The sequence below is a fragment of the Mytilus californianus genome, unplaced genomic scaffold (genome assembly GCF_021869535.1).
Source record: "Mytilus californianus isolate M0D057914Y unplaced genomic scaffold, xbMytCali1.0.p SCAF_16, whole genome shotgun sequence".
NCBI lineage: Eukaryota > Metazoa > Mollusca > Bivalvia > Mytilida > Mytilidae > Mytilus > Mytilus californianus.
The window spans coordinates 3,848,974-3,862,443 of record NW_026262648.1 but is presented as its reverse complement, the minus strand read 5'-3'; the positions used below and the strand labels follow the sequence as shown (position 1 = coordinate 3,862,443).

Sequence of the window (13,470 nt, the reverse complement as noted above, 5' to 3'; positions counted from 1 at the left end):
GAACAAGTCTGCTATTAAAGGGGCGCAATTATTGGTGCCCATGGGAATACCTACAACCTGTCGATAAAAGTTATTGCCAAAACGTTCATAAATATTACCAAGGAGAAAATTAATCATCTCATCACACCTCCAGTAAGTATATCTAGCATATTTGCCTTTCTCATTAAAGAAGAAGGCTTTAAATGAGTTGCAGCAAATATATTTGCATTCAGATTTATCAAACTACCAGTTAACTAAATAGGAAATGTATATCTATAGTTATATATCAACATTATAAAGTCTATATATTTACCAAACGACCAGTTAATTAGATAGGAAATATATATATATCTATAGTTATATTTCTACATTATAAATTCTCTGCACTCTAAAACAAAATCAATTGTTATTTTATGTTCAGTCAAGACATTTAAATATTAATAGCAATATTAATAGCAACATTTCAAAATCATGAAGGAGACATTTTTGTTTACATTTGAGAATCGCGTTCTTCGCTTGGAATCCAAATAGAGATACTTGTTTCATTCATTGCGTCCTTGCGGAAAACATGCCAATTTTCAAAAACTGTCATTTGCAAGAGCTATAAGTTTTTTTTTACACTATTTTCCCCCACAGATAAAAAATAAGGTTTATTTTACTGAAATTTTAGTTCACAAGGAACAAAATGTCTGAATTTACATACACGTATTTAAAACATTTATCTTGTAGGCATCGTTTACAGCAGATGCAGCTCAATTATTAGAAATGTATTCACAAAAAGGTATGTGTTCCCATTCTATTATGTTTGATGTTCAAATCAAAAATTCTTTGTACAAATTAAGCTTCGAAACTCATTTTACGAATCCAAGTTCTATTATGTCTAACTATTAACTATTATGTCTGTTTGGGTTGCTTACCTAATTTTGTCTATATAACGGAAATATAAACAACTGTCATACAACTTGGAGCTAGTATAATACCAGGTTAAACCCACCATTTTCTTCGGATAATGCCTGTACCAAGTCAGGAATATGGCAGTTGTTTTTCACTTGTTCCGTTGACTGATATTTTGATTTGAAGTAACTATTGAAAGTTCTGATTTCATGATTGCGTAATAAAAAAATGATTGGAATGTTCATCAATGCAGGGTTACTCCCAAAGTGTTCACAGTCACGACCGGTCAGGATTGGAGTTTCTAATCCGTTGTCTCGTGTAGAAAGAGTACTACGCTCTCTGCATTTAAGAACCCTTGCAATGATAGATTCATAGGTAGCATGTAGCAAGGTTTTATTTCTGTCCCTATCCAATGTATACCATATTTTGTTTTAGTCACATTATCAATTTTCCTCCCTTGATCAAGGTCGACTCTCTTTTGTATTATTTGTTAATTCGTTCTCGTCCTGAACATTAATGAAATAGTTGCCACTGGACTCAAAACAAACAACAATCATTAAATCAAACAACCATACATTTATTAAGGTTTCCAGTCAATTAGGAAAGACAATATCAAGTGAATGATGTGTATGATGATTGCGTTGAGTCGAAAATGGGGTTAGTAATGCTATTTAATCGTTTTTAATGACTCTACAATATTTTGAGTTCTGAACAAATCAATTGGAATATAACTTTATTCAAAATATTATTATTACTATCATTGTTATAAAATAGGTTTCTACCTTAAAGGGGCAATAGCTGTCAAATTCATGTTCACCGATTCGACTCAAATTCTCATATTTGAATTATAACATACTAAAACGTATATCCAAATAGTTAAAAGTCTAAAATAAACATTTTACGATGCACGGACTCGATAAAATGTATCAACATTTCGTGTGTAGTTTAGTCTAGACGCCATCTAATTAACCATCGAGCTGACCCTGGTCTTTCAATGTCCATAAAATTCAACGATATTATAGACTAAGTATATATAAAGATCGTATAAAAAAGATTTCCCAGAATAATGTCATCTTCGATATCTACGAAGGGCTTAAATTGTCACTTTTCAGCCCAAAATGTCAAAAATTCAGAAGAAATGGCAGAGGGCAATGGTGAAACCCCCTTGATCTCTCAATCTTCCTAATATAATGCAAACAGTTAGTTAATATAAAGATACAAACTTGACTAAAAGGAATTTAGGTAAACTTTCTGTCTTCTATGTTTACGGAGGGCTCAAATTGCCAGTTTGATATTCAAAATATATAGTGAAAACCTACCGGAGACCACTTAAAAGACGGTAAGACCCCTATGTTCATAAAATTCGACGATATCATAGACTAAGTATATATAAAGATCGTATCAAAAAGATTTCCCAGAATAATGTCATCTTCGATATCTACGAAGGGCTTAAATTGTCACTTTTCAGCTAAAAATTGTCGAAATTAAGGACAAAGGGCACAGGGCAATGGCGAGACCCCCCTGATCTCTCAATCTTCCTGATATTATGCAGACAGTTACTTAATATAAAGATAGAAACGTGACTAAAATGAATTTGGGTAAACTTCCTGTCTTCTATGTTTACGTAGGGCTCAAAGTGCAAGTTTGATATTCAAAATATATAGTGAAAACCTACCGAAAACCGATTAAAAGACGGTGAGACCCCTGGTCTCTCAATGTCCATAAAATTCAACGATATCATAGACTAAGTATATATAAAGATCTTTTCAAAAAGATTTTCCAGAATATTTTCATCTTCCATATCTACGGAAGGCATAAATTATCACTTTTCAGCTAAAAATGTCGAAAATTCAGGACAAAGGGCACGTGACAATGGCGAGACCCCCCTGATCTCTCAATCTTCCTAATATTATGCAGAAAGTTAGTTATTATAAAGATACAAGCCGACTAAAAGGAATTAGGGTAAACTTCCTGTCTTTATTTTTTACAGAGGGCTCAAAGTGCCAGTTTGATATTCAAAATATATAGTGAAAACCTACCGAAGGCCGCTTCAAAGACGGTGACACCCCCTGGTCTTTCAATGTCTTTAACATTCAACGATATCATAGACTAAGTATATATAAAGATCGTATCAAAAGGATTTCCCAGAATAATGTCATCTTCGATATCTACGGAGGGCTTAAATTTTCACTTTTCAGCTAAAAATTGTCGAAAATTCAGGACAAAGGGTATAGGGCAATGGCGAAACCCCCTTGATCTCTCAATCTTCCTAATATTATGCAGACAGTTACTTAATATAAAGATACAAACGTGACTAAAATGAATTAGTAATGTCATGGTAGTCGATATATAAAAAAAATAAGGTACAAAGAACAAGTTCCAGTGAGCTTTTCTAATCGACTTTATACACTGATATGTATTAGGTTGCGTTTATTGTTTCCCATTCCAATAATTACACTATATGTATGTTTGATTAGAATCCGTACTTTTCATTGGCTGAAAGCGAGGTATTCCAATACCAAATTGTATTTCTTAATAGAATTTAGGATCCACGACATCACGTGCTTCTCATGACAATTTCACAACAATGCACAGGAAAATAACTATAACTCGTATGTTTATGATTGTAGCATAAAAATCTTATTATAAGAATTCAATTCTTCTTTAGGTAATTTTTTAGGGTTGAAAAAGCGTTGATCGTCCGCACATTTTTTGTCATACAAAATGTGCTTCGGTCAATGCTTTTACACCCCAATAAAACTGCAGAAAGAAGCATTAAATTCCTAAATAAAAAAGTATATACATGTTTTTAACATGCTTATGCATAAGATGATACAGAAGGCAAATATTGAAAGTCTTTGTCGAACATATTTTAGGCGTTTTGTCAATACAAGAGGATTACATGAAGTACATGAATGAATTAAAAGCATACCCCAAAAAGGAGGTTCCAAAACTGTGGCCATTTCATGAACAAGAGCTTGATAGTATACAAAAACAACTCTGTAGAGGAGTAAACAGAAAGGTAGGTTATCTAATCTGTTTTTTGTTATGTTGGGTAAAAGATTGATATAATTCATGAAATTTATCTTACAAAATTAATTGTAAAAATATGTGTAAATTTTCTCTCAATCTATTACAGTTTTCAAATAATTACTCAGATTAAAAACGGATAAAAATCGTTATTGAACGAATATAACTCATATCGGGAATTTTTGGTAGCTTGACTTTTTTGCAGATATTCTTTTCTTACTGATCGTTTTTGCTGTATATTTTGTTTAAGTATCTATTAAAATTACAGCCAAGTCAGGTTTAACATCAACATTTCAAAGCAATACTTCCAATAAACTAAGTGTTGAGATCGACCATTTCGGTTATGTTTGACTTATTTTAAGATCTTATCGAGCTTATCGTTCTGCTGTTTACAGTTTTCATGTTAATAGCTCTTCGGTAATATTTTTAAATGTTCTAGATAGATTCCACTTTTTTTATTTTTCTGCTATTTTTTTGTTTAATGCGTTTGTAATTAGTATATTAAAACCGTGACTGACTCAAGCGCCGCTTTCGAACTCAATACAGGAAAAGCAAGCATCCCCACATATGGTATAGCAACATCGAAGGCGCAACTTGTGTTTAGAATTTTTAGATAAAGAAAGTGCGCACTACAGGGGACACGTTTTTAATTTTTTTCATTTTTACACTGTAGACCCAGTTGCCTTGTTGGTTTTATCGATATCGTTGTTGTGGAGCATACTTTAGTTTACATATTTCTTATAAAATACCATTAATAGAAAAACAAGCATGTTAAGAGGGATAAAGTATAACGAAAAAAACGATAATTTTGAAAAAATCTGATTTGAAGTGTTACCTGGTGTTGAAAAGTCGGTTTCGCTTCGAGGAGTATGAACACCGATGTAAACTGCCATACACCCTTGATTACACCAATATAACTAATCATTTTATTGTAATATGCTAATTCAATACACATTTTAAGTTGATCAACTAACGAAAAAACTTTCTGTTAATGAATTTGCATCATTTTACGACACGTAAAGATTTTGTTAACGTTTTAACAGTAAAAAGTAGATACCCATATCAGTTCTTGACAAGAGAATTAATTGGTGCACGCACAAAATTTTTGGGTCGGAAATATGGAGGTTTTTGGTGTAAAAAAAGTGCAAAATATTATATAAACAATCTGTATATTGAGTTGACTTTAATCCTCAATTGCCAGAACTGGTCCAATCCAATAAGTTTTGATAATGCCATAAAACATAACTTAATTGTGCAGTTGATGAAATCGAATATCTTTTAAGTGCAGTTGATTAAATGGAATATCATTTAATTCATTTTCAAGACTTGATTTTGAAACTCGTGACAATCAAAGTAGCATCTACTGACAAAATATTTGTATTCCTCATCTCAGATATGGACTTAAACGCAGACTTTCACCTCATTTACTCATCCATGAATTTTATTTCAAGCATTCTAGCTAAATGTATTGATGTATTGTGATGAACCGTGCACTTAAATATATTTTAACGCGGATGTAATGCATGTGAGACAATTTTCAAAAGAAGCAGTCTACACAAATGTTGAAAAAAGATAGTTTAAGGGTCCGGTCATTCATATTTCTGTAAAGCTACATAACAAGAAAAATCAACGGTGTTTTGATACAAAAGTATGGACGTTATGTTTGGCATAGAGGTGTGCTTTCAAGAATGATTAAAATCCCGTTTTAGGATTTCTGAAACAGAGGAATGATTGATGGACGGGGTTAAGATCTCATTAGCACATAATTGCAGTGGTACACACATGTATATATTAATGTTTACATTCTAATTTAACCTAAGCATGTCATAAGACAAAACACTACTAAGACTAATACGTTTAGATTGTAAGCACATTCCTAAACAATTTTAGATATTAAACATGTTTAGTATAAAATATGCAACCAATTCAATATTACTAAATGTGTTTAGAAAAGTGTTTCGGCCCTAAACACATCTCTAACAGTGTATAGTTTTGGTCACAGGCGTCCTCGCGAAGATTATTCAATGATACAGTACAATGAATACTCTTTTTACTATAATCAATAAAACATCAATGATTAATTAATGAAATTTTATTTTATTTTAAGTCAAACAAAGAACGTTCAAGTTTAAGTTGTTATATGGTTAAGACCAATATTCCGTACTTCAAATCAAAGACAGAGGAGGTGAATCTGGATCCTAAAATTTTGATATTCCATGATGTTATTACTGAAAATGAAATAGCGTATTTTAAAGAAGAAAGTTATAAAGTGGTAAGAATTAATATGAAATGATAGTTTTTAAGACAAGGATCCAATATCCCCAGAAGAGAGAGAGAGAGATGGCAATTTTCAAGACAAGGATTCTATGTCCCCGGAGAGAGAGAGAGAGAGAGAGAGAGAGAGAGAGAGAGAGAGAGAGTACACATTTTATTTTTTTTGTGTCGCACAAAACATTGAGTATATACAAGTCTTTATCATGCCATACGTGCGTTTCATCTACAACAGACTAGTCAGAGATGCTCGAATAAAACAAGTCAAAATAAAGTACAATCTTGAAGAGCATTGATGACCCATAATTCCGAAAAGTTTTGCCAAAAATAGCTAAGGTATTCTGTTCTTGGGATAGAGAATCTTTTGATTTTCGAACAATTCAAAGTTGTAGGAGTTGTAGTTTGATTGCAGCTAAGTTTAACTACAGATTAATAAAAAAAAGTTTAACGGAAAAGTAGTGATTATCCAATTGAGGGACAAGCAGCTACGGCCTTTACTGTAGAAAGCCCTCCCTCGACATTGGTATAAGGTTTTTCTCCCCCGAAAAAGTTCAGTTAATTGTACACATCATCATACTCATTTTTCTAGATTGTTGATTAATATCAGGTCAATATCTTTATAACCTTTAGGTAGTAGATCAACTTAATAACCCAATTGGCCAAATTTCATTTGTATTTTAGAAATTCAGATTTTCAATTGATGTGCCTTCTCTATGGGTTTTGCTTTTAAACGCCTTACACAATTGTTAAAACCATGTGTTTGCCAATGCTAAAACAGTGTTAACAAGCAAGTGAACACCATAGTCCTGCAGATTGGTAACACAATTTTGGGTTTGATGATAAAAGCACCAAATTTGGCACGGTAGTAGTTATGTGTGTTTCAAACAAAATTAGCTATGAAACCACCTTGAAATTTCAATATGGCGGCTATTATCAAGATGGCCGCCCTAAAATATCAAAATCAACCAATATCCCTTATGTTACTTCAAATTTGTCATGTGATTAGTGCTAGGTGCTTCTATCAATATTAGCTATGGACCCAAGTTATCAAACTAGACAAAGTGATGCCCCCAACTCCACTCTGAAGTAACTGTATTATAACAAAGTCAATGTAGTACTTTCTTTGAGACATTATTGTGTCTGGGAGACACAAATGATGCTCCAGCAGATTGAAAGTGTTATTTTAAAATACACAAAGTTGAGCATGGGAGAACATATGTCTATGGTTCACTGTAGGAGGGGTTATCCATAATCGCTATGCACCTCTTATGCAAGTATATACTCCAAAAAGTGACAAAGTTCAACTATCTCATAAAAGAGCAAATATTAATAAAAATCAAAAACCTGACCACATGCACACCTTCAATGTATGTACAAACAGCCAGCAAATTGAAAACTTCCTAGCATTCCAACTGTAGGCAGAGTTATCCGGAAACGTTATGCACCTCTTATGGAAGTATATAGTCCAAAAATGACAAATTCAACTATCTCCCAAAAGAGCACATATCAATTAAAATCAAAACCCTGACCACATGTACACCTTCAATATATGTACAAACAGCCGGAAAGTGAAAACTTCCTAGCATTCAAACTGCAGGGGGAAAGTATAGAAATCTTACCTACGTACTAGTCTTGCAAAACAGTAGTCTACAACGAGGGATCACGTATAGACACTGGACTCGAACATTTTTCTTATGATCAACAAGAAGAGGACATAGTAATGATCTAGAAAATTGCAGTAATCTCAGGCTTGACAGGCCATTAACAAGGCAGGTGCTTGCTTCTTCTGTTTAATGATTATTTTGGTGTTATAATTAAACAAACAACCGCAACAATCTGTTTGTATGAGAACGATACTTGAAAAAGCTGCACATGCAGGTAGTTCAAAAAGACAGTAGGCAAAAGTCTTTTCCACAGCCATTTTAAACATTAGTTGATAATCGTTTGTCCAGATTTTCAAATGCAGTTTTTCCATTGAAGCAAATACGACGCTATCCATTTCAAAGTTACTTCTGTTTGTTTTCTCTATTCTTCTTTAATATTACATTCAACTGAATTAAACCCATCTATTAATGTATATAGCCCTTCATCCGGATGCTAAGACCAGGAAAGGAAGTACTAAATGACCAAATGTACAGTTTACGTTTGTCGTTTATGATACGCCAATTATCCATGTATCTTCAGTACTAGTAAATTCCATCTATGAAACATTCAGCATTGAATATGTGGTTCCTCCCTCGAATCCTGGTGGTTTAACAACAGCAGCCGTGAACAATATTGACAACAGCAAGAGTTCAACTACGGCTAAAAAATAGTTAAATACGACACTTTCAATATTTCAGCATTTTTTTAGTCTAACTTGGAAAATTTGTCATAACCTTATGCGTTGAAATATATGCATTTCCCTTATAATCTCTGGTACTTTAACCAATATATTATGCGCCAGAATAAGATATATCCTTAATACTAACCAAATATAACCATGCGTTTCATACTTACATCTAATAATTAACGTGTTATGGACATGCATTCTGTCAATTGTCTAACCAGAAATACATGTATGCTAACCTGGTACAATAAATCAATTGTGCAACAATATCCTTACATGGGATAAATAAGTTAACAAAATGATAGCACAGATGTCTCGAAGCAAATGATAATGAAAACATTAAATATTTCTGGACAGCATTCCACGCATATAGAGCGAAGACAAATGGTCATCCGCCTTTATATATCAGGTCGGATTGACAAATGTTTCAGGAAGAGATCAAATATGTCACAACAATTTGACATTCCATGAATACAATCCAACAATGTATTAATTTTTCGAGACATGTATCAATTAGCACGTGTGATCAGTCGTTTTTTGCGTTTGTAAAATCGGAACAGTGGAACTGGGCAAACATGTTTCTAGCAGAACACAGAATAGTTTTGTTTTAGGTCTTCATATAGAAATTGAATCGTCGAGAACCTTATGTAATTGATTCAAAAACAGTGGTTGAACACAATTAAGGAAACATAGTACATGAACAGCAGATTTTCTTTAAGGCTATCATGCATCATGAACAAGACATTTCCATAATGTTACAGTAGGTGTACTTCTCATTCCTATGCATGATCCGGATATAATTGTCACCGAGGAACGAGGTTCTAGTGAGAACTATGTAACATACAAAGAATGGAGAAATAAGTGGGAAATTGAGAGTCGACTTAACCACAATTGGTCTGTAGCATCATGGACTGAACTGGACGTGCTGATGTGAGATCATTAAAATAAAGTTCCTTCTGAGTATATAAAGATTTCTTTATACTGATTACTAATTGGTTCTTTGCATTTTCCGTCCAAATTATGGCTTTCAGTACCCATGCGCGATATTATGCCATTCAACTATACAGTTTAAGTGTTGCGAACGTAATTTGAAAATATGAAATGTAGATCAAGCCCATAAGTAAAATTTAATGTTGTTTTGTCTAGAAATGGCCATAGTAATTAACAAGTTTCAATCCACCTTTGAAATAATATAACGTGATCAGTTAACCACATGATGTTCTACATCAAGAATGGTTTAAAAGCATACACCTGACATTCTCAAAGCATGTGAAAGCTTTAGGCGGGGGAATGTTTCGGCTTTTTACCCAGAGTGCTACTTCGAGTGAATGTGGATGGCATATACACTATGGAAATTAATCACAAAGGTACCAGCATTTTGTTATGAGCTATCAAAATGTAGTTGACAGATATAAAACGGATGTCACGGTAGATGAAAATGCCCGAGGTCAATGGTGGTATGTACAGTGATGTTTAAAATTAGATGGGGAGTGGGTCACAGACTAAATGGACTGTCCTTGAGAAACATTTTGAAAACTGCAATGAAAATATGTTGTTGTTAAGATGATAAAAAAGATAGGGAAGATACTTAGGCACTCAAAAATCATTGGTAAAACTAAACCAGATAAAAAATGGATAGAAAACTCAAACAAAGACTAATAGCAGTCAAGAAATCACTACACAATAATCTACAAATTGAGCAACACCAACCTCACATTAAACCGGGGATTATTGCAGGTGCTCAAGAAGGGTCAACAGTTCCTGTTCAACAAGTGGTACCTGACTAGGTGCTCTTGTTAATATAGATTGATGAGTCATATCCAGTAATTTGGCATACATCATATAATAGTAGATGTATAAATGTCTCTTTTCTAAGCCTTAGAATCACACAACTTAAAATATTTGGTACGTGTCAATTATCTAAAGCTTGACCAAATGTGAACGTTTGAAATGAAATAAGGTATCCCATGCCTGTTCGATGGATAAACGAGACTTTACCTGGTTGACAACACAGACATGGAAAAATAAAAAAGCAAATAACACAACATTGAAAGCATGAACAACACGAGTCCCTTTTCAACAAAACTAGGGGTCAACGCAGGTGTTCCTGAAGGGTGTGTAGTTTCTGGCCAACTGGTAGCAAGTAGAAATACGGTGATTAGTCGTTTTTATTGATCATCTTGATGTTACCACAATCAAGAAAAAAGAAAGGACTGTGGCAAGTAGAAGTGGAACATATGCATTATCATTTGTGAGTCTATGACTCATATGGTACTTAACGGTCAAACAAATCCTGATGGCGCCCTGAAAACGTTCGAATGTTTCCATTCATGGGATCTTTGATTAAATTGTCTTGCAAGCAACATCTATGTATCATGGAAACGCAATCCCTAGAATATTGTATGAACTGCAAAATGCAATGCGATAGAAGTATTATCAACAAAACTTTGGCTTAGTTTTGTTCATTTTCACTTTTTGGATGCCATTTTGAAATTTTCCGCCATTATGAACTGCAAAATGCAATGCGATAGAAGTAATATCAACAAAGCCTTGACTTAGTTTTGTTCATTTTCACTTTTTGGGTGCCATTTTGAAATTTTCCGCCATTTTGAAAAAAAAAAAAAAATTAAAAATCTATTATCTGATCATGAAAACGTTGGATTACATTTTATATGTTTTTAAAAGTCTTGGTTATACATGGTTGTGAAATTTGGACTGATTAACAGACATCTTGAAAATGGCCGCCATATTGGATTTTTCAGAGAGGGTCCATAGCTTAAATTGACTACCAAAAAAATATCTACAATTGTGCAAAGTTTCAAGCTTTTATCATCAAACCAATAATTCTTCTAAAAATATCCACGAATCAGCTGGACTAATGAGTGAGTTAAAATTTTCATCTGTAAATGTTATAGGTATTACGATTTACACCGTATGTATAGTGTACGGCGGAGATCGTGTTTTTTCGAGTTAATCGGTCCACTTTTTTCGAGTGTAGATCAGGTTTTTTCGAGTGGTATTACATGCGAACAGATCAATTTACTGCTATTTCTCGAAAATAAGTTTTATTCAGGACTGTTCAGCTTATTCTGAATACTACACATGTTTTGAGCATAAACGACGCACAATTTCCTTGTAATTCACTAACAATTCAGTATTTTACATTGTCTGTGTTTTTACGAGAGCAACATTTAAAACGTCCGGGTTTTTAAACAAATGGTCTGGGTTTTTGAAAGAAAATGTGAAGAAGAAAGAAGGCATTCTTGGGCTTAAATAATAACTTTTTCTAGTATGTAACTGTAATTTAGCGAAGTGCAATATTATATACTAGTATTCCTAAAAAGATTCCTAATAAGTAACAAAACATATTGCTATGTTGATCAAATTTAACCCTTTTCAATTTAATGATAATTTTCTGTTCTGAAATCATTTTACCATAACCTTGCAGTATTAAGATATATTGAAAATTACTTGATTCTTTGTAAAACTGTCTTAGGAACTAAGAACAGGGAACCCATAATCTCTTTAATATCATTTCATGCTACAGTATTTTTACAGTAAATAATAATTTATGATTTATATATATTACGGTGGCGAAATCTGGAGTTTAAAAAATTGGGGTAAGAAAACAAAGGGACAAAAGTAAGAATTTCAGTAATGCAATATACCAAGCTTTAATATGATCTTTTGAAATAATAAGACAAATGTGTATACAATATCGTACATCTCGTGTATTATTAATTCATGACTTCATGACGGCATAGTTCCGTAGATATACATAGGTAATTGAAATGTCTAGATAGAGATCCGAATTTTTCATTTTTTGAAGCGCTGCTAGCTGATGGCAAGGAAGCTGTCATGGTGTTTTTTTGCTGTGTGACCAAGTATAACATACGCTTGATCATACTCATCTTCACAGTAGTAGCATTTGAAAATTGTTCTTGTTTTCCATTCATAGAACGATTAAACAAATTATCATCAAGACAAATAGTAAATGAAATATCTAGGATGTATTTTCTGTTAAAAAAATACACATACCCGCCTAACACACACAATGTACGTACGTCTCAATCCAACATTTTGTTGCTTGATACTTTAGTCTTGGAAAACATGATTTATTCATTAGTTTTAACTGGCTTTGTACTAGCTTACAGTAACCGCGAGTACTCTTATATCGATACTTTGTAGCTATTTTTTTTTATGTTTGTTCGTTTGTCTGTGCTTCGTACCGATCTATTGAGTAAAGTCACTTGTAACTGATTTTTACAGTTTGTTCATAATTTGTGCTGTAACACCACTGTCAAAAAATAGGGGAGGCTGAGGGCATACAAACATGTTTTATTCCGCCACAATATTTATATGTCTGTCCCAAGCCAAGAGCCTGTTATTCAGTGGTTTTCGTTTGGTTCATGTCCGTCATATTAGTTTTTTTCGTTCTTTGTATTGTATAACTTAGGTCGTTAGTTTTCTCGTTTTAATTGTTTCAATTTTTTTTATGTTGGGGTCTGTTAGAGCTGACTATAAGGTATAGGATTTTCTCATTGTTGAAGGCCGTACGGTGACCTATATCTACTTTGATTTTCGTCATTTGAACTCTTGTCGATAGTTGTCTCATTGGCATTCATACCACATTTCCTTTTCTAATATATATATGTCTGTGCTCACATTAATATTGTTTACAACACGAATATTTGCTGTATGATATCCATATTTGGTTAAATCGACATCGATATATAGATATAAGAAGATGTGGTATGAGTGCCAATGAGACAACTCTCCATCCAAGTCAAAATTTATAAAAGTAAACCATTATAGGTCAAAGTACGGTCTTCAACACGGAGCCTTGGCTCACACCGAACAGCAAGCTATACAGGGCCCCAAAAATTACTAGTGTAAACCCATTCAAACGGGAAAACCAACGGTCTAATCTATATAAAAAACGAGAAACGATAAACACTTATGAACCA

The 13,470-nt window shown here is 33.3% G+C and overlaps 1 protein-coding gene across 1 annotated transcript in view; it reads left to right on the top strand.

Moving 5' to 3' along the window:
• Window positions 1-714: 714 nt before the first annotated feature.
• The window catches only part of LOC127726120 (prolyl 4-hydroxylase subunit alpha-2-like), a 130,960-nt gene continuing 118,204 nt past the window's right edge, over window positions 715-13,470 (top strand). The window contains exons 1-3 of the mRNA XM_052233440.1: window positions 715-760; window positions 3,750-3,895; window positions 6,011-6,175. Of these exons, the coding sequence (XP_052089400.1) occupies window positions 745-760; window positions 3,750-3,895; window positions 6,011-6,175 (327 nt within the window). The 5' untranslated portion in view covers window positions 715-744. The remainder of the gene's footprint in view (window positions 761-3,749; window positions 3,896-6,010; window positions 6,176-13,470) is intronic.